We start from the raw sequence: 19,658 nt of genomic DNA, 5'->3' as shown, positions 1-19,658 counted from the left end.
CAACCTCTCTGGTTTTCTGGTAGCTTAGCCTGGTCCTACTATCCTCGGTGACCCATTCATAACATAGAATATAATATATAATGTACCCCCCATAGTATATAACACATATAATACAGCCACATAGTATATAACACAGCCTCCCCCATAGAATATAATATACCCCCAATAGTATATAACACAGCCCGCATAGTATATAACACAGCCCACATAGTATATAACACAGCCTGCATAGTATATAGCACAGCCCACATAATATATAGCACAGCCCTCATAGTATATAGCACAGCCCTCATAGTATATAGCACAGCCTGCATAGTATATAGCACATCCTGCGTTTAAATTATTTACTGGGATTGTTCAGTGACGTAAAAAAATGGCGTAATTGAGATTTTTTTCTCTATTAAACCCATAGAAAATGAAATAAAAATTTAAGTCTGGGGGCGTGTTCACAAGTAACATAAATGCTGCATATTTTGTGCTGTTTTTTTCACAGAAATTCTGCTGTGTTTTACTGTTTAAGCAAAGCAGATGTGATTTCATGAAAACTGTGCCCTCGGTGCATCTAAATACGCCGCTGAACTGTGCAGTTTTGGTGCTTTTCTTCTCTTTTGCATGTAAAAAACTGTAGATACCTTATTAAGAATCAAAGCTTTTTCTGTAGTATTTAAAGCACATTAAAAAAGCGGCTTAATATCTGCACAAAAAAATGCAAATGCAAAGGGAGATGGGGGCATGTATGAGGAAATAGTACAGGGGAATGGGGGGGAAGTATGAAGAGACAGTATGCAGGAATGATGGGCATGTACGAGAAAATAGTAAGGGGGAATGGGGGCATGTATGAAGAAACAGTATGGGGGAATGGGGGGCATGTGCGAGAAAACAGTACGGGGGAATAGGGGGCATGTATGAGGAAACAGTGCGAGGGAATGGGGGAATGTAAGAGGAAACAGTACGGGGAATGGAGGCATGTATGAGGAAACAGTATGGGTGAATGGGGGGGCATGTATGAGGAAACAGTATGGGGGAATGGGGAGCATGTAAGAGGAAACAGTATGGGGGAATGGGGGGCATGTAAGAGGAAACAGTACGGGGGAATGGGGGGCATGTACGAGGAAACAGTATGGGGGAATGGGGGCATGTATGAGGAAACATGACTGGGGAATGGGGGGCATATACGAGGAAACAGTATAGGGGAATGGAGGTCTTGTATGAGGAAACAGTATGGGGGATGGGTGCAGAAACAGTTTGGTGATTGGAGATGGGTACACATAGTATAGGGAGTGAAAGGGGAATGTATGCGGACACAGTATGAGTAGCGATGTGAAAAATGCATGTGGACAGAGTATGGGGAGTTAGGGTGATGGGATGTGGGCAGATACAGCATGGGGAGTCAGGGGTATGTGTAAGCAGGCAGTATAGAAAGTGAGGCGGTAAATATAAGAGGAGACAGGGGGATGTGAGAGAAGATAGTATGAGGAGGGAGAGAAAAAATGTGAGGAGACAGTATGGGGGGAGAAAAGTAACTGGGCACAGAATAGTAACTAAGTAGTGGGGGAGTAGAATGGAGGGACAGTGTAAGGACATAGCCAGGAGGGGACAGTATACCAAGGAGGGGGAGTGTGATGATAGAGTACTGGGCCCTATAGGGGGACACAGTATGAGAGGACAGTGTGAAGAGGTGTGCCGGCATGGAAAGGAGAGGTCAGTGTAAAGAGCATGTACCATAAGAGGGACAGTGTGTGGGTCATATTTTGTGCAGACAATATAGTGAGGGGTAATTATTTATTCAGGGACTCAGTGCACTGCAGATATTTTGATTCAGGAGCATTATAATGACACTTCTATCTTTAAGGGCATCATGTGGGGATATGCTGCAGAAGACCGGAAAAGATGGAAGTCTGCAGAGGCGGCTGTGGACGAGAAAACTCATCATGGGGTCTGGACAAGATGAAGAAAAGAAAGAGAATGACTCCAGAGACGACGTCATCTATAATGTACCTGGATGTAAATATTATTTGTGAAACTGACTAATTCTCATGTTTTTATTTATGTTAGGAGCATTAAAGGGGATGTCTAGGTCTGTGATGAGTCTGCTGTCATTCTATGTGACTGCAGACTTCTTAATTCTCACAGTGCGCACTGACCGCTGTCAGGATTCTGTTGTGCTGGCAATTTACGTACATGCGGTCACATGCTGACTAGACATGTGTGGCCATCAGTCATCCTATCAAGGCTAGAGTGAAATGGGAGGCTGAATTGGGAGAAATAAGTGATGATAGATGGGAATCTATTTTAGAATATGTGCCTAAGATTTCTATGAGCGAACCTGGGAGGATGTCTCAGCTGTACGTAATTCATAGAGCTTACAGAACTCCTGATAGATTGTTCAAGATGGGTTTGAGGTCTGATTCCGATTGTCCACGGTGTTCGCAGGAACGGGCAGATATGATGCACATGTTGTGGTGTTGCCCTAGATTGTCTACATACTGGACAGTTGTACTGAATCGGATCGAATGGATATATAAATGTGTAATCCCCAGGGACCCTTTGATCTGTATTTTAGGCTTTGTGGAAGAATTGGCAGAGGCGGCTATGGTCAAACTGGCGATTGCTAGACTGTTGTTCATAGCAAGGAAATTGATTGCCCGGTTATGGATCAGAGAGGAGCCTCCGACTAGACGGGACTTTCTTGCGCAGGCGGAGCATATAATTTCATTGGAAAAAAGTATTTACACTAAGAGAAATAAACTTGAGGTGTTTCACAAGATATGGCAGCCATGGGTAGAATGGAGTTAGAGGGGTGGGAGGGACGTATTGGGATATGGAAGATATTTACATTACATAACTATATATGGATGTTGGAAAGAGTACTGGACGAGGAACGGGGAAGGCACTGAAGGGATCTTGGAGGGGGGATAGGGGGGGAAAAGGGAGGGAGGAGTTTTGTTTTTGTTTATAAAAACATGGTTATATGTGAACAATTACTTGATGTCATGTATATGATGTAATTGTTATCAGAAATAAAAATTTATCTGATTAAAAAAAAAAGACATGTGTGGCCACACTAAAGGAAAATGAACAGAGCGAGGCCAGGCATGTCTAGTCGGAATGTGGCCAGAAGTATACAAAACACATACTTGTGCCGACATGACCGTCCACTGACAAGGGAGAATCCTAAATGTGTGCAGTGCATTCGTTGTGAGAATTCAGAAGCTGCAATGTCAGGATTCAGCTCTGCAGGTTCCAGCAGTCATCACATGGACACTTCACTCATATGCAATTTTCATACTAAGGGTATATTTCCACTGTCCGAATTTCTTCAGTGTTTGCTGCGGATTGGACGCTGTGTGCAGCCGCAGAGTCCAATCCGCAGCGGCCAGATGTTACAGCATAGTGGAGGAGATTTTATGAAATCCCATCTCCACTATGCGTGCAAACACGCAGTCGGCAGACCTACGTAACCGGACATGTGGCGCGTCTTTATAGACCACAGCATGTCTATTTATCTTCGGAGACACTCAGTCTCCGCAAGATAAATAACACAGTCTATGAATAGGTTGCGGTGATTCCGCATGTGTTCGATGAACACATGCGGTATCACCGCACGTACAACAGGGAGTGGCGCTTTGGGCACAGCGGGTATCCGCTGCAACTAAAGCGCAGGGATTGCGGACCGTGGACACATACCCTGAGCTTCTCTTCCTTCTTCACTCAGCGTTTTTGGTTTTAGATAGACTTTAATGGTACTGTACAACGCAGCAGAATCCGCAATGTGTGCACACACCCTTAGGGAGAGCAGCTCGTCGGTACATGACTAAGTGTGCAAATTGCATATGTCCTTGGGGGGGGGGGGCGCCAAACAATTCTTGCCCCGGGTGCCAGAAAACCTAAATACACCTCTGGCCTTGGCTGTATGTTTTGGTTCATTGTCGTGCTGGAAGACCCAGTGTGATCATCAGTGCTAAATAGGTGTGGGTGGGGCGTGGATATGGGTGTGACTAGTTGTGAAATGGGTGTGGTCAGAGGCGTGGTCTAAAAGTTGCCGCAGCACACTGAGCACGCCGCAAATTTTGTCCCTCTTTCCCTTCTACAAAAGTTGGGAGGTATGCGGATGTCGTATAGTGACCTTACATAAAGATGAGAAAGTTCTAACAGCTCCGACTGTGAATGAAGGAGCAAAAAATAATCCACAGCTCCGAACTAGAAATAAGCAGGACACTCCGGCCCTGGGGTATCAAATGCCGCCAGGGACACTGGAAGGTTAGAGATCCGCAGCTATCTGGACCAGAGCGCTGGGAATCTATTTGCTCGCCTCTAGTCCCAACTGACCCAGAAACAGTTCACAGTCCCAGATTCGGGTCTACACCCTGCAGTCTCTGGTGTCTGATGAATGTCCCTCACTGCCAGTGCCCCTCTGACAACTCTTCCTGCCAGGGGAGAAAGAAATGGTAAATAGGCATGGCCAAAATTTGCCGAGCCGTGCTACACGTGCCGTATAATTTATCCCGCTTTCTGGTGATTTTTACTTAACGCCATGGAAATAATGATTGACATACCATGTTGCCCATAGCAACCAGGCAGAAATCAACTTTCTATTCTAAACCTTGCTGAACACATTAACTAATCAGAGCCCATGTTTCATTTCCCCAACCAGACTAATTAAAAGCCGGACTCAGATTGTTATATATAAAAGCTGTACTCTGATTGGCTGCTATGGGTCTCAAGGTCTGTTTATATAAGAAACTATTTCTTTAACAAAACATAAATTGGATTCTCAGTGGCCAAAGTTTCTTCTGCACTTTCACATTTACAGCCCCCTCATTAAAACATGCCACCTCAGTAAATCACGCCCTTACTTTGCCCCACAGCAAAATGGCGGCGGTCTTGTTACGTCACGCGTCCTCAGTGAGAAGCCCGCAATATACGCAAGGACAAAGGCGGAAATGACGTAGAAAGTGTGCGCCGCGACGTACGCCAGTGTATGGCGAAGAGAGAGGAGTGGAGGAGAGGAAATTCGCGACTTGTGCCTTGTCTGTGAAGCGGCGTCATGGCCGGGAAGAGCGGGGAGGAGAAGCTGAAGGCGATGGAGGCGGAGATGGCGCTGTGAGTTTTGTCTCGGGTGTGGGGCTGTCGTGCTGGGACTTGTAGTCCATGTCTCAACACTTGCAGGGGCAGAGTGGAGGCCGTGTGTACAGCCCTGCCCGCCGCTGGTGGAGCACCGTCCTCCCCTCATTCCTGGGTACAAGTAACGTCACTTTCCTTCTTTTTTTCAGATTCGAACAGGAGGTGTTGGGCGCCCCCATAGCGCAGCCGCCCGGAGAGCCGTCCCCCGTCCCGGTGCCATTACCCGTCCCTGCTGTGCCTGTCATCCGCCCGGTTATAGCGACCAACACCTACAGCCAGGTAGGAGCTCTGTACAGTGAGGCCGGGGCACAGCTGAGGAGGACACAGCGGCATATAGTAATGTGTGCTCCCATCACAGGTGCAGCAGAGCCTGGAGGCGCGGGCCGCCGCTGCAGCAAGTGTGGTCCCTCCATTAATGGCTCCCCCTGTGCCATTTGTAGGACCAGGTTAGAATAAAAGTTTCTCTCATAATTACTTTTCCACTTATCCTGAGTTAAATCCTGTATTATACTCCAGAGCTGCACTCACTATTCTGCTGGTGCAGTCACTGTGTACATACATTACATTACTGATCCTGAGTTACATCCTGTATTATACTCCAGAGCTGCGCTCACTGTTCTGCTGGTGCAGTCACTGTGTACATACATTACTGCTCCTGAGTTACATCCTGTATTATACTCCAGAGCTGCACTCACTATTATGCTGGTGCAGTCACTGTGTACATACATTACATTACTGATCCTGAGTTACATCTTGTATTATACTCCAGAGCTGCACTCACTATTCTGCTGGTGCAGTCACTGTGTACATACATTACTGCTCCTGAGTTACATCCTGTATTATACTCCAGAGCTGCACTCACTATTCTGCGGGTGCAGTCACTGTGTACATACAGGATATAACTCAGGATCAGTAGTGTAATGTATTATACTCCAGAGCTGCACTCACTATTATGCTGGTGCAGTCACTGTACACATACATTACATTATCGATCCTGAGTTACATCCTGTATTATACTCCAGAGCTGCACTCACTATTCTGCTGGTGCAGTCACTGTGTACATACATTACTGATCCTGAGTTACATTCTGTATTATTCTCCAGAGCTGTATTCACTATTCATTTGGTGCAGTCACTGTGTGCATGCATTACATTACTGATCCTGAGTCATATGCTGTACTATATGCCAGAGTTGTATTCACTATTCTGTTGGTGCAGTCACTGTGTACATACATTACATTACTGATCCTGAGTCATATGCTGTGCTATACCCCAGTGCTGCACTCACTATTCTGTTGGTGCAGTCACTGTGTACATGCATTTCCTGTCTGGCCTCAGCTCTGGACTTTGCTTTCTACTTCTGCTGTAGTAAGAGATACCTAAGTAATGTTTTTCGTTTTTGCTCACCAGCGATTCCTCCACCCAGACCACCTATTATGAGGCCCAGTTTCATCCCTCACACGTTACAGAGACCATTGGAGCCTCATCCTGTGATGCCGCGCCCGTCCTTCATCCCACACGTCCTGCAGCACCAACGAGCCAGTGAGTGCTGCCTTTTGCTGCTTCTGAAACCTCTTCCTATTTTGTGGTTCCTATTGTAACTCTGTCTTTGTTTCTCAGTGGGTCCCCGGCACCCCGGTATGCCTCCGCCGCAGCCTCTGATGGCACATCCCATGCACGGACCTCCACCACCGCTAATGAGTCATTTGCCTCCTCCCCCATTAAATATGAGAACCGGCCCACCGGTGAGTCCTCTGATGATTGACAGCCCCGGCCAGTGGAATGGCTTTACTGCGAGTTGCATCATTGAGGGAGAACAGGGGAACTGAAGCTGAGGGGATGCAGTGATTCGGCTGGCATCAAGAGCGACGCTTAAAAGCATGTCCTACTTGCTTTGGAGATCGGCTACTCTGAGGTGGCTGGTAACCAAGACAACATGCAATACACTGTGAAATTAAAAATCTCTCCATTCTACAAGAACTTAGAAATGTTTGCCATTAATGAACAATAGTCTACCCCTTTTCTGTTCAGAATGTAAAAATTGGTCGTCAATTTCAAAGTCCTGGACAGATGCTGCAGGATCTACAACGCTGGCGTAAAGTGGAAAATTAATTGTCTTATGTTTTTGCTCTTGCAGCCGGCCCCAGTTGGTCCAATGCCGCCTCCACCTCGTCCTGTTATACAGTCTTCTCCGAAAATCAACCCAACGGTCATTCAGGCTGCCCCCACCGTGTATACAGCCCCTCCTGTGAGGAAGATAGAGGTGAGTCTTGGCCCCTCTTTTTCTGCTGCGTCCTGGCCCTTGTCTTCTGCTGCTCCAGGCTCCTCACATTGCTCATGTCTTTAGGAGGAAATCCCAGAAACTCCAGCCCCGTCAGATGACAAGGAGCTGAGTTACGAGGAAACGGTGATTGGTCCCAGCATGCCGGAGTTGGAGCCCATACAACCTGAGGTCCGTGTATGAAGATGATGGGGTCTGTAGTCTGGTCTGTCCACGTTATTTACAGCCGTTGTTTTTTAGGTGGTCCTGGAGCCAGTGCAGGAAGATAAAAAGAAGATGAAGCCGGAAAAGCTGAAGCGCTGTATCCGAACCGCAGCTGGGACATCCTGGGAAGACCAGAGTTTACTGGAGTGGGATACTGGTGAGAACTAGACAGATGGCTTCATTGCCGTGGGTGGAAGTGGCACCATACACTTAGGGGGAAAGCAGCCACTTCTGCAGTATGTCCCAGAAGCGTCCTGGCACCTGTGGTAGTGGCCCCTGAAGTCTTAGGCTGGTACGCTAGGACTGCCCCCCAAACCATATGAGCCTATGAGGGGGTGTATGATGCTTGGTTAACACTGTGGCCAGTCAGTATTGCCACTTTACCCAGCCACATATTAAGGCTGTAGCTCATCCTTCCATGGCTTTAGCCCCTTATCTCCTTTGTAGGACCTGACTACATCTGACAATATGTAAATGCATTTTGCTTAAACCTCACAGACGACTTCCGGATATTCTGCGGAGACCTGGGAAACGAGGTGAACGACGACATCCTGGCCCGGGCGTTCAGTCGCTACCCCTCGTTTCTGAAGGCCAAAGTCATTCGAGACAAACGTACGGGCAAAACGAAAGGTTACGGCTTCGTGAGCTTCAAAGACCCCAATGATTACGTTCGGGCAATGAGGGAGATGAACGGTGAGTGAAGATGGGGGCTATCACTTCCTTTCCCTCTGATCGGTGGGAATCAGGGTCATGTCTAGTGCCATGTTGGGGTGTACTCTGTGGCCATCATTCTGTAGGTAATGGTTCGTTTTCAAAATCCTTGCTTGCGGTCATTGAATTTGAATATTCTTGTGCACATCTGGATTATTTCTCATTGATCTTATCATGGAGCTCTGATACACTGTAACGAGTCCTGCACCTATGACGAAGTTTGCACTGATGCCTAGGATTTATTTTTTCTCCACTTTCATCTGCAGGTAAATATGTCGGCTCTCGGCCCATCAAGCTTCGGAAGAGCATGTGGAAGGACCGAAATATTGACATTGTGCGCAAGAAGCAGCGGGAAAAGAAGAAGCTCGGCCTGAGATAACCCCAGATACATGGAAACTGCTGAGCGATACATAATGACTGTCTGTGCGGTCAGTGCGGCATCAGATCTCCCCCATCCCCTTTATTCGAGTCTATAGAGCCCATTTTTCGATTTATTGATTGTTGTTTTTGGCTGATCGCTACATCCGGGGGACATGGGGGTCTGAAATCTTCTCCTATGTGCGGGACGTGGCACTACCACTAATGGCCAGCAGGTGACGCCATACAATCTAAGTTACAGGAGTCATGAAATATTAACCCCTCTGCGCCGCATTTGCTTGTGTTTTACTGTATATTTATATCAGATTCACCTGCAGATCATTGGTCTTTCATGTTCAGCCGATGTACAGTGTAAATAAAGTCAATGTCAGTTTTGTTTTCATGGCTTTTTTTTCTTTCCTGACTAAAGCCCCCGTCCCACACAGCGAGATCGCTGCTGAGTCACGTTTTGTGACGCAACAGCGATCTCACCAGCGATATCGCTGTGTGTGACACGTATCAGCGACCGCCCCCCCCGCCGGCTATCGCTGTTTGAGCTCGAATGCCCTGGACACTTTTTTGATCGCTGGTCTCCCGCTGGCCAGCACGCATTGCTGCGTGTGGCAGGCGGGAGACCAGTGAGCAGCGAGCTGGACACTGGGTTCCAATGTAAACCGTGGGTAACTAAGGGCACGTGTCACTTAGTTACCCGCTGTGTACCTTAGATACCAGCGTGCTGGGAGCTCGTATCTAATGTAAACAGCAGGTTTCTATGCGCTGCACGGCGCTTACAAACCCGCTGTTTACCTTGGTTGGCGCTTGTTACCCGCGTCGTCGCTGTACTAATCGCTGCTGAGATCTGCCTGTTTACTGGGTGCTTTTGTTTTATCGCCCTGCTCCCAATAACTACAGTCATGGCCAAAAGTTTAGAGAATGACACAAATATTATATTTTCACATGATCTGCTGCCCTCTGGTTTTTATGTGTGTTTGTCAGATGTTTTTATCACATACAGAAATATAATTGCAATCATATTATGAGTAACAAAAGGGTTATATTGACAGAATGAGTTAATGCAGCAAGTCAATATTTGCAGTGTTGACCCTTCTTCTTCAGGACCTCAGCAATTCTCCCTGGCATGCTCTCAATCAACTTCTGGGTCAAATCCTGACTGATAGCAGTCCTTTCTTGCAAAATTAATGCTTTTATTTTGTCTGAATTTGAAGGTTTTTGTTTGTCCACCTGTCTCTTGATGATTGACCACAAGTTCTCAATGGGATTAAGATCTGGGGAGTTTCCAGGCCATGGTCCCAAAATCTCTATGTTTTGTTCCCTGAGCCATTTAGTTATCACCTTTGCTTTATGGCAAGGTGCTCCATCATGTTGAAAAAGGCATTGTTGATCGCCAAACTGCTCTTGGACGGTTGGGAGAAGTTGCTCTTGGAGGACATTCTGGTACCATTCTTTATTCATGGCTGTGTTTTTAGGCAAGACTGAGAGAGAGCCCATTCCCTTGGCTGAGAAGCAACCCCACACATGAATGGTTTCAGGATGCTTGACAGTTGGCATGAGACAAGACTGGTGGTAGCGCTCACCTGGTCTTCGCCGAATAAGCCGTTTTCCAGATGTCCCAAACAATCGAAAAGGGGATTCATCAGAGAAAATGACTTTACCCCAGTCCTCAGCAGTCCACTCCCTGTACCTCTTGCAGAATATCAGTCTGTCCATGATGGTTTTTCTGGAGAGAAGTGGCTTCTTTGCTGCCCTCCTTGAGACCAGCCCTTGCTCCAAGAGTCTCCGCCTCACAGTGCGTGCAGATGCACTCACACCTGCCTCCTGCCCTCACACCTGCCTGCTGCCATTCCTGAGCAAGCTCTGCACTGCTGGTGGCCCGATCCCGCAGCTGAAACACTTTTAAGAGACGGTCCTGGTGCTTGCTGGTCTTTCTTGGGCGCCCTGGAGCCTTTTTGGCAACAAGGGAACCTCTCTCCTTGAAGTTCTTGATGATGCGATAGATTGCTGACTGAGGTGCAATCTTTCTAGCTGCGATACTCTTCCCTGTTAGGCCATTTTTGTGCAGTGCAATGATGACTGCACGTGTTTCTTTAGAGATAACCATGGTTAACAGAAGAGAAACAATGATGCCAAGCACCAGCCTCCTTTTAAAGTGTCCAGTGGTGTCATTCTTACTTAATCATGACAGATTGATCTCCAGCCCTGTCCTCATCAACACCCACACCTGTGTTAATGGAGCAATCACTGAAACGATGTTAGCTGGTCCTTTTAAGGCAGGGCTGCAATGATGTTGAAATGTGTTTTGGGGGATAAAGTTAATTTTCTAGGCAAATATCGACTTTGCAAGTAATTGCTGTTAAGCTGATCACTCTTTATAACATTCTGGAGTATATGCAAATTGCCATTAGAAAAAATGAAGCAGGAGACTTTGTAAAAATTAATATTTGTGTCATTCTCTAAACTTTTGGCCATGACTGTACATCCGATAACTGGGCACTCCTACCGCACTACTCCCAAAAACTACACCCTATGTCTGGGGCCCCCCTTCTGCATTGCTCCCCATAATAATACCTGTTAACTGGGAGCACCCTACTGCTCTACTCCCAATAATTAGATCCTACGTCTGGGGACCCCCTACTGCATTGCTCCCCGATAACTGGTGACCTGCTATCGCATTGCTCCCCGTAACTACACCTGATAACTTGGGGATCCCCCAACTGCACTGCTCCTCATAACTCCACCCTTTGTCTGGGGACCCCCTACCACACTGCTCCCCATAACTCCGCATTATGTCTGGGGATCCCCTACTGCACTGCTCCCCATAACTCCACCTTATGTCTGGTTCCCTACTGCACTGCTCCCCATAACTCCACCCTTTGTCTGGGGACCCCCTACCACACTGCTCCCCATAACTCCGCCTGGTGTCTGGGGATCCCCTACTGCACTGTTCCCCATAACTCCACCTTATGTCTGGGGATCGCCTACTGCACTGCTCCCCATAACGCCATCTTATGTCTGGGGATCCCCTACCGTACTGCTCCCTATAACTACACCTGGTATGTAAGGAACTCTACCGCACCCCCCATAACTACACTCGCTACCCTCTACTATAGCTATGTCCATTGTGGAGAATAAGGAGCTGCACTACAGCGGCCTCCAGTGGATATGAGTGGTGTTATTCATAGAAGAATGACCCCATATTTCCCTAATCATTGACTACCTCTTTCTTTATGCCCCCTATACCTTCACCCTTCAGGAGCTTGGGATTGTGGGAGCCCAGCCTGTCCATTGTCCTATTTCCTCATAAACAGGAAGCCGACTGCTCATGTGGCGTATACAGGATGTGCATTAATGGCCAGCAGGGTATAAGATCACACAGGATATGAGGGCGGCAGTCATTTTCAGTCCTCACAGGACCCTCCGTATAGCACAAAAGACCAAAACATGATACCCTCACGGTGATCACAAAAATGGGATGCACAGCTGGTGGGTCTGGCACTTGTAGTCCTTTTCAGTCATTCTTATCTTTCCAGGGCACAGTTACCATTTACCTAATGCTCAACTTGGGCCATGCTGATCCTCCTACGTGTGCCAGTATAGCTGGGGCTACAAGGTCATTGCACTAATCACGTGTGCCGGTTTAGCGGGGGCCTTATAATAATAATCTTTATATAGCGCTAACATATTCCGCAGCGCTTTACAGTTTCCACACATTATCATCACTGTCCCCCCCATGGGGCTCACAATCTAAATTCCCTATCAGTAAGTCTTTGGAATGTGGGAGGAAACCAGAGTACCTGGAGAAAACCCACACAAACACGGGGAGAACATACAAACTCCTTGCAGATGTTGTCCTTGGTGGGATTCGAACCCAGGACTCCAGCGCTGCAAGGCTGCAGCGCTAACCACTGAGCCACCGTGCTGCCCCTTGAGGTCACTGCATTGATCATGTGTGCCTGTAAAGCGTGGGCTGCGATGTTACTGCACTTTTGACGTGTGACGGTATAGTGGGTGCCGCGAGGTCCCTGCGCTCAGCATGCAAGCTGCGTGGTCACTGTACTCATCACACGTGCCGGTATAGTGGGGGGAGCTGCGAGGTCACTGCACTCATCATGCGTGCCGGTATAGCGTGGGGGGAGGTCACTGCACTTATCATGCATGTTTGTATAGTGGAGGCCACTAAGTCACTGCACTCATCACGCATGCCTGTATAGGTTGGGCCGCTAGATCACTGCACTCCTCACGCGTGCCTGTATAGCTGGTGGGGGCGTGAGGTCACTGCACTCAGCACGTGTGCCTGTATAGCGGGGAGTGCAGTGGACACTGCACTCCTCACGCGTGCCTGTATAGCTGGTGGGGGCGTGAGGTCACTGCACTCAGCACGTGTGCCTGTATAGCGGGGAGCGTGAGGTCACTGCAATTATTACGGGTGCCTGTATAGGTTGGGCCGCTAGCGCACTGCACTCCTCACGTGTGTCTGTATAGCTGGGGGGGCGCGAGGTCACTGCACTCATCACGTGTGCCTGTATAGCGGGGGCTGTGAGGTCAATGCATTCATCATGTGTGCCTGTATAGCGGGGGGCCGCGAGGTCACTGCACTCAGCACGTGTGCCAGTATAGCGGGGCCGTGAGGTCACTGCACTCAGTATAGCACTGGGGGTGGGGGGGTCACTGCATTCCTCACACGTGCCTGTATAGGTGGGGCTGCTAGCTCACTGCGCTCCTCACGTGTGCCTGTATAGGGGGGGGGGCGCGAAGTCTCTGCACGCATCACGTGTGCCTGTATAGCGGTGGGCCGCAAGGTCACTGCACTCATCACGTGTGCCGGTATAGCGGGGGCAATTCCTAGCCTGACTGTGGGGTCTCCAGACCCCCAATTATGAGGACAGGACTGCTTTAGAATCGCAGCAATTTGCCCTAAGGAAGATAGAAGTTTGCTTCTTCCCTGTGTGAAATTGCTGAAAACAGAACAATAGCTGTATTTTCACAGCCTGGTTTTTCACCTTCTACAGATGGATATAATGTATGGGCGCGATCTTATAATCTATAGGAGAATATAATTTATTATTACAGATAGGAAACATTTTACACAATCCTTCTTAACCCTTTCACCTCCTCACCAAAAAACACCAAAAAACTGAGCCAGAACTTTACATAGAAGCCACCACCTCCACCGAGTCCGGCCCGAATCTAGGAAAAAAAAGTCCAAGCCTAATGCACTTAATAAGTAAAATACAAAATATATAAATCCCCCCCACAAAATTCACAGAAAGGGGCGAGACCCCCAAGACCTGGCACAGATCCAAATCTGAGTGCCTGAGACTATTCACAAAGTTCTCCTGGATTTTGTAGTTCGCCCCTTCAGTAGTAAGCCCCCAGATGTGCCCCCAGCTGGCCGCCATGTTGCCGTGTCTGCCCTGGGTACAGTCCGCCCCCTGGAGGCGTGCTATAGTACTGCACTGGGATGATGGCGGGCAGGGTCGGGGACTGGTTGTTGTTGGGGGGTTGTTGCACGGTTGATTTGGCTTGCTGGTTATAATAGTTCCCATCCTGATATTTACACCCTGACGGGTCGTTGTTGTGGGATTGCTGGACCACCTGGATCCCCTGGAAGTCGAACCTGTAGGCATATCTCTTGCCGTGCACTTTGCTCATGATGTTCTTGTCGTAGTAGTAGCGCAGCGCCCGGCTCAGCTTGTCATAGTTCATGTTGGGCTTGCTCTTGCGTTCCCCCCAGCGGCGGGCCACCTCGTCTGGATCCGTCATCTTGAATTCGCCATTCACTCCTTCCCAGGCGATACAGCCGGCGTTCCCGCTGTCTGACAGGAGCTCAAGGAGGAATTGCCACAGCTGGATCTGGCCGCTGCCTAAAGAAAAACAAAATCGAAAAGTCAGCGAGTGCGCCGCAAATCATGGCGATCCCAATGTTAGGGTTCTAGGAAGGCGGGGGGACTTTCCAATGGCGACATTTAGAGAAATCAAGGGGCTTCTATAGCATTACAAAACATGGGGGACAAGGGATGTGCTATGGTGGCATTAAAGAGGTTGGAGAAACTATTATTATTTTTTTTTTAATATTTGGGTCTAAAACAAAAAATCATTTTTTTCATAAAAAAAAATGCACCCACTGGATTTTGTTTCCTTGCACATTCAACTGTGATGCAATCTCTGGTCTTACATTGTCAAAAGACAACTTCAAAGCTACAAACTGAGGTTGGAACAAGTTCGCTGATGGATTCTCAGAAAAAGTGGACGACCCCTTTAAATCAGATTAATAATAACACTGAACGTTTGCCCATTTCCCACCTGATAAAATACGTGAAATTGTCCACATCTCTTCAACTTTATTTTAGGGCTGAAGTCATTATAAGGTGATTACAGGCTCTTTAATTATAAGCCGGATTATTAGGGACGGACTAATAAAAACATTTACACATTTGTAGTCTTAAAGAGCAAGTAATTAAAGGGCCAGACGCCCTGCGGAGAGGCCTAATCTGGTTACTGGGAGCTACAAGTGGCTGCCAGCTGAGCAGGCAGAAGTCATGGATGGCAGGAGGAGACGGGCAGCGATCCTTGGGGGGCAGCGGAGATGTCCCCTAATGAGCATTACAACACGGCAATGTTTACTGACACAACACGCAGCAGCGTGGGGGCCATTACCAAATCCTCCTGGCTTTACCCCGGCTTATCGAGGTTGTGCAGTCTCTGGAGCAATCTTATCAGTGACAAACCCCCTGCTTTTTAATAAATGCACATTTGTAATCGCTTGCTACGCACTTCACCGTCTTATTTTGACCATTGCAGAACTTTTAAAACCTTACTTTTTTCGGTGCTACGGGTAGCGCGTATACAAAGTATTAATCAGCAGGGGGCAACATCGAGCCCAGCTCCTGCCTGCAACATGGGAACAAGAGATCTCTGCTCCACCTTGAAGGATGATGAGAGTGACTCCAAAAGTATTTCGCTGACACGTCTTCTCCGGGCAACATCAGTGCAAATATCAACTGCGTTTTTAGTGGCCCTTTAAGAGTCATTCCCGATGTGTATCCCATTTTTGATATGTTAACATATTCATTGACGGTTTCTTTTTTTAATAATTTTTGCAAAATTGCAATCCTCCAATTATGCGACGCGATCTCTCACCTGGATTAGACAGACGGCTGCTTGTCGGCCCCAAAACCTGATACGGATCTGCAAAAAATCCAGAAAAAATGTGGGTTTTTTTCAGTGCAAAGAAATTATCCAAAAGTTTTCCAGCTCTAAAGTTAACATTGTGCTTCAGTTTCTCATCACCATGCTGAACTCTGCTTGCTGTCAGTGAATTGAATTAATGTTACACATTTCTTCACATTTTTGATGCTACAAAGTTGCAGAACTTTTTTTTGATACATTTGCACTCTAGTCTCCAATGTGTATGGTGCCCTCTCACCTGAGGTGTTGCGTATGGGGACTGCTGGAGTCGGGGATGGAGAACCTATAATAGAATATAAAATAAATATATTCTGACCTATTGCTATTGATCTCTGAGGGCCATTTTTGGCACAGATCACCCTTTTAGACACTGTAGAGTATGACTTCTCACCTCGGTGGATGGTGCTGCTGACGGGATTCCAGGTCGCCCCCCGCACGTCCTCATACATTGGTTCTATAAACATGGAGGCAAAGATAGTCAGACACCAAGAGGGCAAAAGGCACGGACCATTCACGTGACATCTGGTCAATTGTCCTACCTGACTTCACTGGGTTCCTTGGGGTCACAGGATGAGACGAAGCAGCCGGAACCACCGAATATGTGAACGCCGGGCTGTCTATGGAAAGCAATAGGAAAATATCAGTCACAGGAGGGAAAGAGTTAATGACTGACTGATAAGAGATTTGGGGTGACTTACTTTGGCGAATAAATGCTAAGTGTGAGAACAGCATTTCGGTACTGAACGATGAGGCCATGCGTAGAAAGTCCTCCCGGGTCATCCGACACAGCTCCTTCCCATCTACTCCCTGCATCAGTGAGGTGTTCACATCACAGAGGCCATATTCCTTCACCACCCAATCCAACCACTGAGTGACATGTTCCTGCGTCCACGCCAAGGGGTCTGTAGTCAAAATATAACCACAATAATACCGCTACTATGTACAAAAATATAACTACTATAATACTGCTCCTATGTACAAGAATATAACTACTATAATACTTCCCCTATGTACAAGAATATAACCACTATAATACTGCTCCTATGTACAAGAATATAACTCCTATAATACTGCCCCTATGTACAAGAATATAACTACTATAATACAGCTTTCATGTACAAGAATATAACTACTATAATACTGCCCCTATGTACAAGAATATAACTACTATAATACTGCCCCTATGTACAAGAATATAACTACTATAATACTGCCCCTATGTACAAGAATATAACTACTATAATACTGCCCCTATGTACAAGAATATAACTACTATAATACTGCCCCTATGTACAGGAATATAACTACTATAATACTGCCCCTATGTACAAGAATATAACTACTATAATACAGCTCCTATGTACAAGAATATAACTACTATAATACTGCCCCTATGTACAAGAATATAACCACTATAATACTGCTCCTATGTACAAGAATATAACTACTATAATACAGCTCCTATGTACAAGAATATAACTACTATAATACTGCCCCTATGTACAAGAATATAACTACTATAATACTGCCCCATGTACAAGAATATAACTACTATAATACTGCCCCTATGTACAAGAATATAACTACTATAATACTGCTCCTATGTACAAGAATAGAACTACTATAATACTGCTCCTATGTACAAGAATATAACTACTATAATACTGCTCCTATGTACAAGGATATAACTACTATAATACTATATACAAGAATATAACTACTATTATACTACATCTATGTACAAGAATATACTGCTCCTATGTACAAAAATATAACTACTATAATACTGCTCCCTATACACAAGAATATAACGACTATAATCCTGTCCTTATGTACAAGAATATAACTACTATAATACTGCCCCCTATGTACAAGAATATAACTGCTATAATACTGCTCCTATGTACAAGAATATAACTGCTATAATACTCCTATGTACAAGAATATAATTACTATAATACTGCCCCTATGTACAAGGATATAACTACTATAATACTATGTACAAGAATATAACTACTATTATACTGCATTCGACACTGTGGATCATCAGCTCCTCCTCACTATGCTCCATTCCATTGGCCTCAAGGACACCGTTCTCTCCTGGTTCTCCTCCTATCTCTCCGACCGCTCCTTTACTGTTTCTTTTGCCGGTTCCTCCTCCTCTCACCTTCCCCTTACTGTTGGGGATCCTCAAGGATCGGTTCTAGGCCCCCTCCTCTTCTCCTTGTACACTGCCCCTATTGGTCAAACAATCAGTAGATTTGGTTTCCAGTACCATCTCTATGCTGATGACACCCAATTATACGCTTCTTCTCCTGACATCACGACAGCCTTTCTAGAAAACACTGGCGATTGTCTAAACCAGTGGTCATCCAACCTTTTTTGCACCAGGGACCGGTTTCAAGCAAGACCATTCTTCTGTGGCCCGGCAGGGCGGGGATGGAGGTGTGGCAGGGGCGGGGCTTTGGTCATAAGGGGGCGGGGCTATGGACGCGGTTGTAGTGTAGCAGTGCATACTTATAATTAAATAACATTTATAATGTGACTCAACTCACCATAGGTTTTGAATAAGTGCTCCATCACCCCCTTCTCCCCATCATTGCCTTCACCCCATCTCTCCCTTCTCCCCATCATTGCCTTCACCCCATCACTGCTGTCTCCCCATCATTGCCTTCACCCCATCACTCCCTTCTCCCCATCATTGCCTTCACCCCATCATTGCCTTCACCCCATCACTCCCTTCTCCCCATCATTGCCTTCACCCCATCACTGCAATCTCTCCATCATTGCCTTCACCCCATCACTCCCCTCTCCCCATCATTGCCTTCACCCCATCACCCCCTTCTCCCCATCATTGCCTTCACCCCATCACTCCCTTCTCCCCATCATTGCCTTCACCCCATCACTGCCCTCTCCCCATCATTGCCTTCACCCCATCACTCCCTTCTCCCCATCATTGCCTTCACCCCATCACTCCCTTCTCCCCATCATTGCCTTCACCCCATCACTGCAATCTCTCCATCATTGCCTTCACCCCATCACTCCCCTCTCCCCATCATTGCCTTCACCCCATCACCCCCTTCTCCCCATCATTGCCTTCACCCCATCACTCCCTTCTCCCCATCATTGCCTTCACCCCATCACTGCCCTCTCCCCATCATTGCCTTCACCCCATCACTCCCTTCTCCCCATCATTGCCTTCACCCCATCACTCCCTTCTCCCCATCATTGCCTTCACCCCATCACTGCCATCTCTCCATCATTGCCTTCACCCCATCACTGCAATCTCTCCATCATTGCCTTCACCCCATCACTCCCCTCTCCCCATCATTGCCTTCACCCCATCACCCCCTTCTCCCCATCATTGCCTTCACCCCATCACTCCCTTCTCTCCATCATTGCCTTCACCCCATCACTGCCCTCTCCCCATCATTGCCTTCACCCCATCACTGCTGTCTCTCCATCATTGCCTTCACCCCATCACTGCCCTCTCCCCATCATTGCCTTCACCCCATCACTCCCTTCTCCCCATCATTGCCTTCACCCCATCACTCCCCTCTCCCCATCATTGCCTTCACCCCATCACTCCCTTCTCCCCATCATTGCCTTCACCCCATCACTCCTTCTCTCCATCATTGCCTTCACCCCATCACTGCCCTCTCCCCATCATTGCCTTCACCCCATCACTGCTGTCTCTCCATCATTGCCTTCACCCCATCACTGCCCTCTCCCCATCATTGCCTTCACCCCATCACTCCCTTCTCCCCATCATTGCC

At 47.3% G+C, this 19,658-nt stretch overlaps 2 protein-coding genes across 5 annotated transcripts in view; one reads left to right on the top strand and one right to left on the bottom strand.

Moving 5' to 3' along the window:
* Positions 1 to 4,919: 4,919 nt before the first annotated feature.
* Positions 4,920 to 9,077, top strand: RBM42 (RNA binding motif protein 42). Its single transcript, XM_073570407.1, has 10 exons — positions 4,920 to 5,103; positions 5,274 to 5,403; positions 5,483 to 5,570; positions 6,534 to 6,665; positions 6,744 to 6,868; positions 7,261 to 7,386; positions 7,471 to 7,575; positions 7,645 to 7,765; positions 8,107 to 8,301; positions 8,586 to 9,077. Exons 1-10 carry the CDS (start codon positions 5,048 to 5,050, stop codon positions 8,696 to 8,698), a joined length of 1,191 nt encoding a protein of 396 aa, XP_073426508.1. The 5' UTR covers positions 4,920 to 5,047; the 3' UTR covers positions 8,699 to 9,077.
* A 4,659-nt stretch (positions 9,078 to 13,736) lies between these two features.
* Positions 13,737 to 19,658, bottom strand: part of LOC141085188 (Friend leukemia integration 1 transcription factor-like) — a 47,546-nt gene continuing 41,624 nt past the window's right edge. For all 4 annotated transcript variants that reach the window (XM_073570403.1, XM_073570405.1, XM_073570406.1 and 1 more), the window contains 6 exons: positions 16,581 to 16,784; positions 16,422 to 16,499; positions 16,274 to 16,336; positions 16,121 to 16,165; positions 15,835 to 15,882; positions 13,737 to 14,558 (listed from right to left, as the gene is read on the bottom strand). In XM_073570403.1, coding sequence (XP_073426504.1) covers positions 14,053 to 14,558; positions 15,835 to 15,882; positions 16,121 to 16,165; positions 16,274 to 16,336; positions 16,422 to 16,499; positions 16,581 to 16,784 — 944 coding nt within the window. In that variant the 3' untranslated portion in view covers positions 13,737 to 14,052. The remainder of the gene's footprint in view (positions 14,559 to 15,834; positions 15,883 to 16,120; positions 16,166 to 16,273; positions 16,337 to 16,421; positions 16,500 to 16,580; positions 16,785 to 19,658) is intronic.

This window comes from Dendrobates tinctorius, unplaced genomic scaffold, assembly GCF_039654945.1.
Source record: "Dendrobates tinctorius isolate UK_male_01 unplaced genomic scaffold, ASM3965494v1 ptg000028l, whole genome shotgun sequence".
Taxonomy (NCBI): Eukaryota; Metazoa; Chordata; class Amphibia; order Anura; family Dendrobatidae; genus Dendrobates; species Dendrobates tinctorius.
This window is presented reverse-complemented; position numbering and strand designations above follow the sequence as displayed.

Bases quoted from the DNA above. Each gene is read 5' to 3' on its own strand.
- RBM42 (XM_073570407.1), top strand. From the start codon at position 5,048: ATGGCCGGGAAGAGCGGGGAGGAGAAGCTGAAGGCGATGGAGGCGGAG. The intron at 7,387-7,470 runs GTGAGTCTTGGC...TCATGTCTTTAG, and splicing joins CTCCTGTGAGGAAGATAGAG to GAGGAAATCCCAGAAACTCC. The intron at 8,302-8,585 runs GTGAGTGAAGAT...TTTCATCTGCAG, and splicing joins GGCAATGAGGGAGATGAACG to GTAAATATGTCGGCTCTCGG.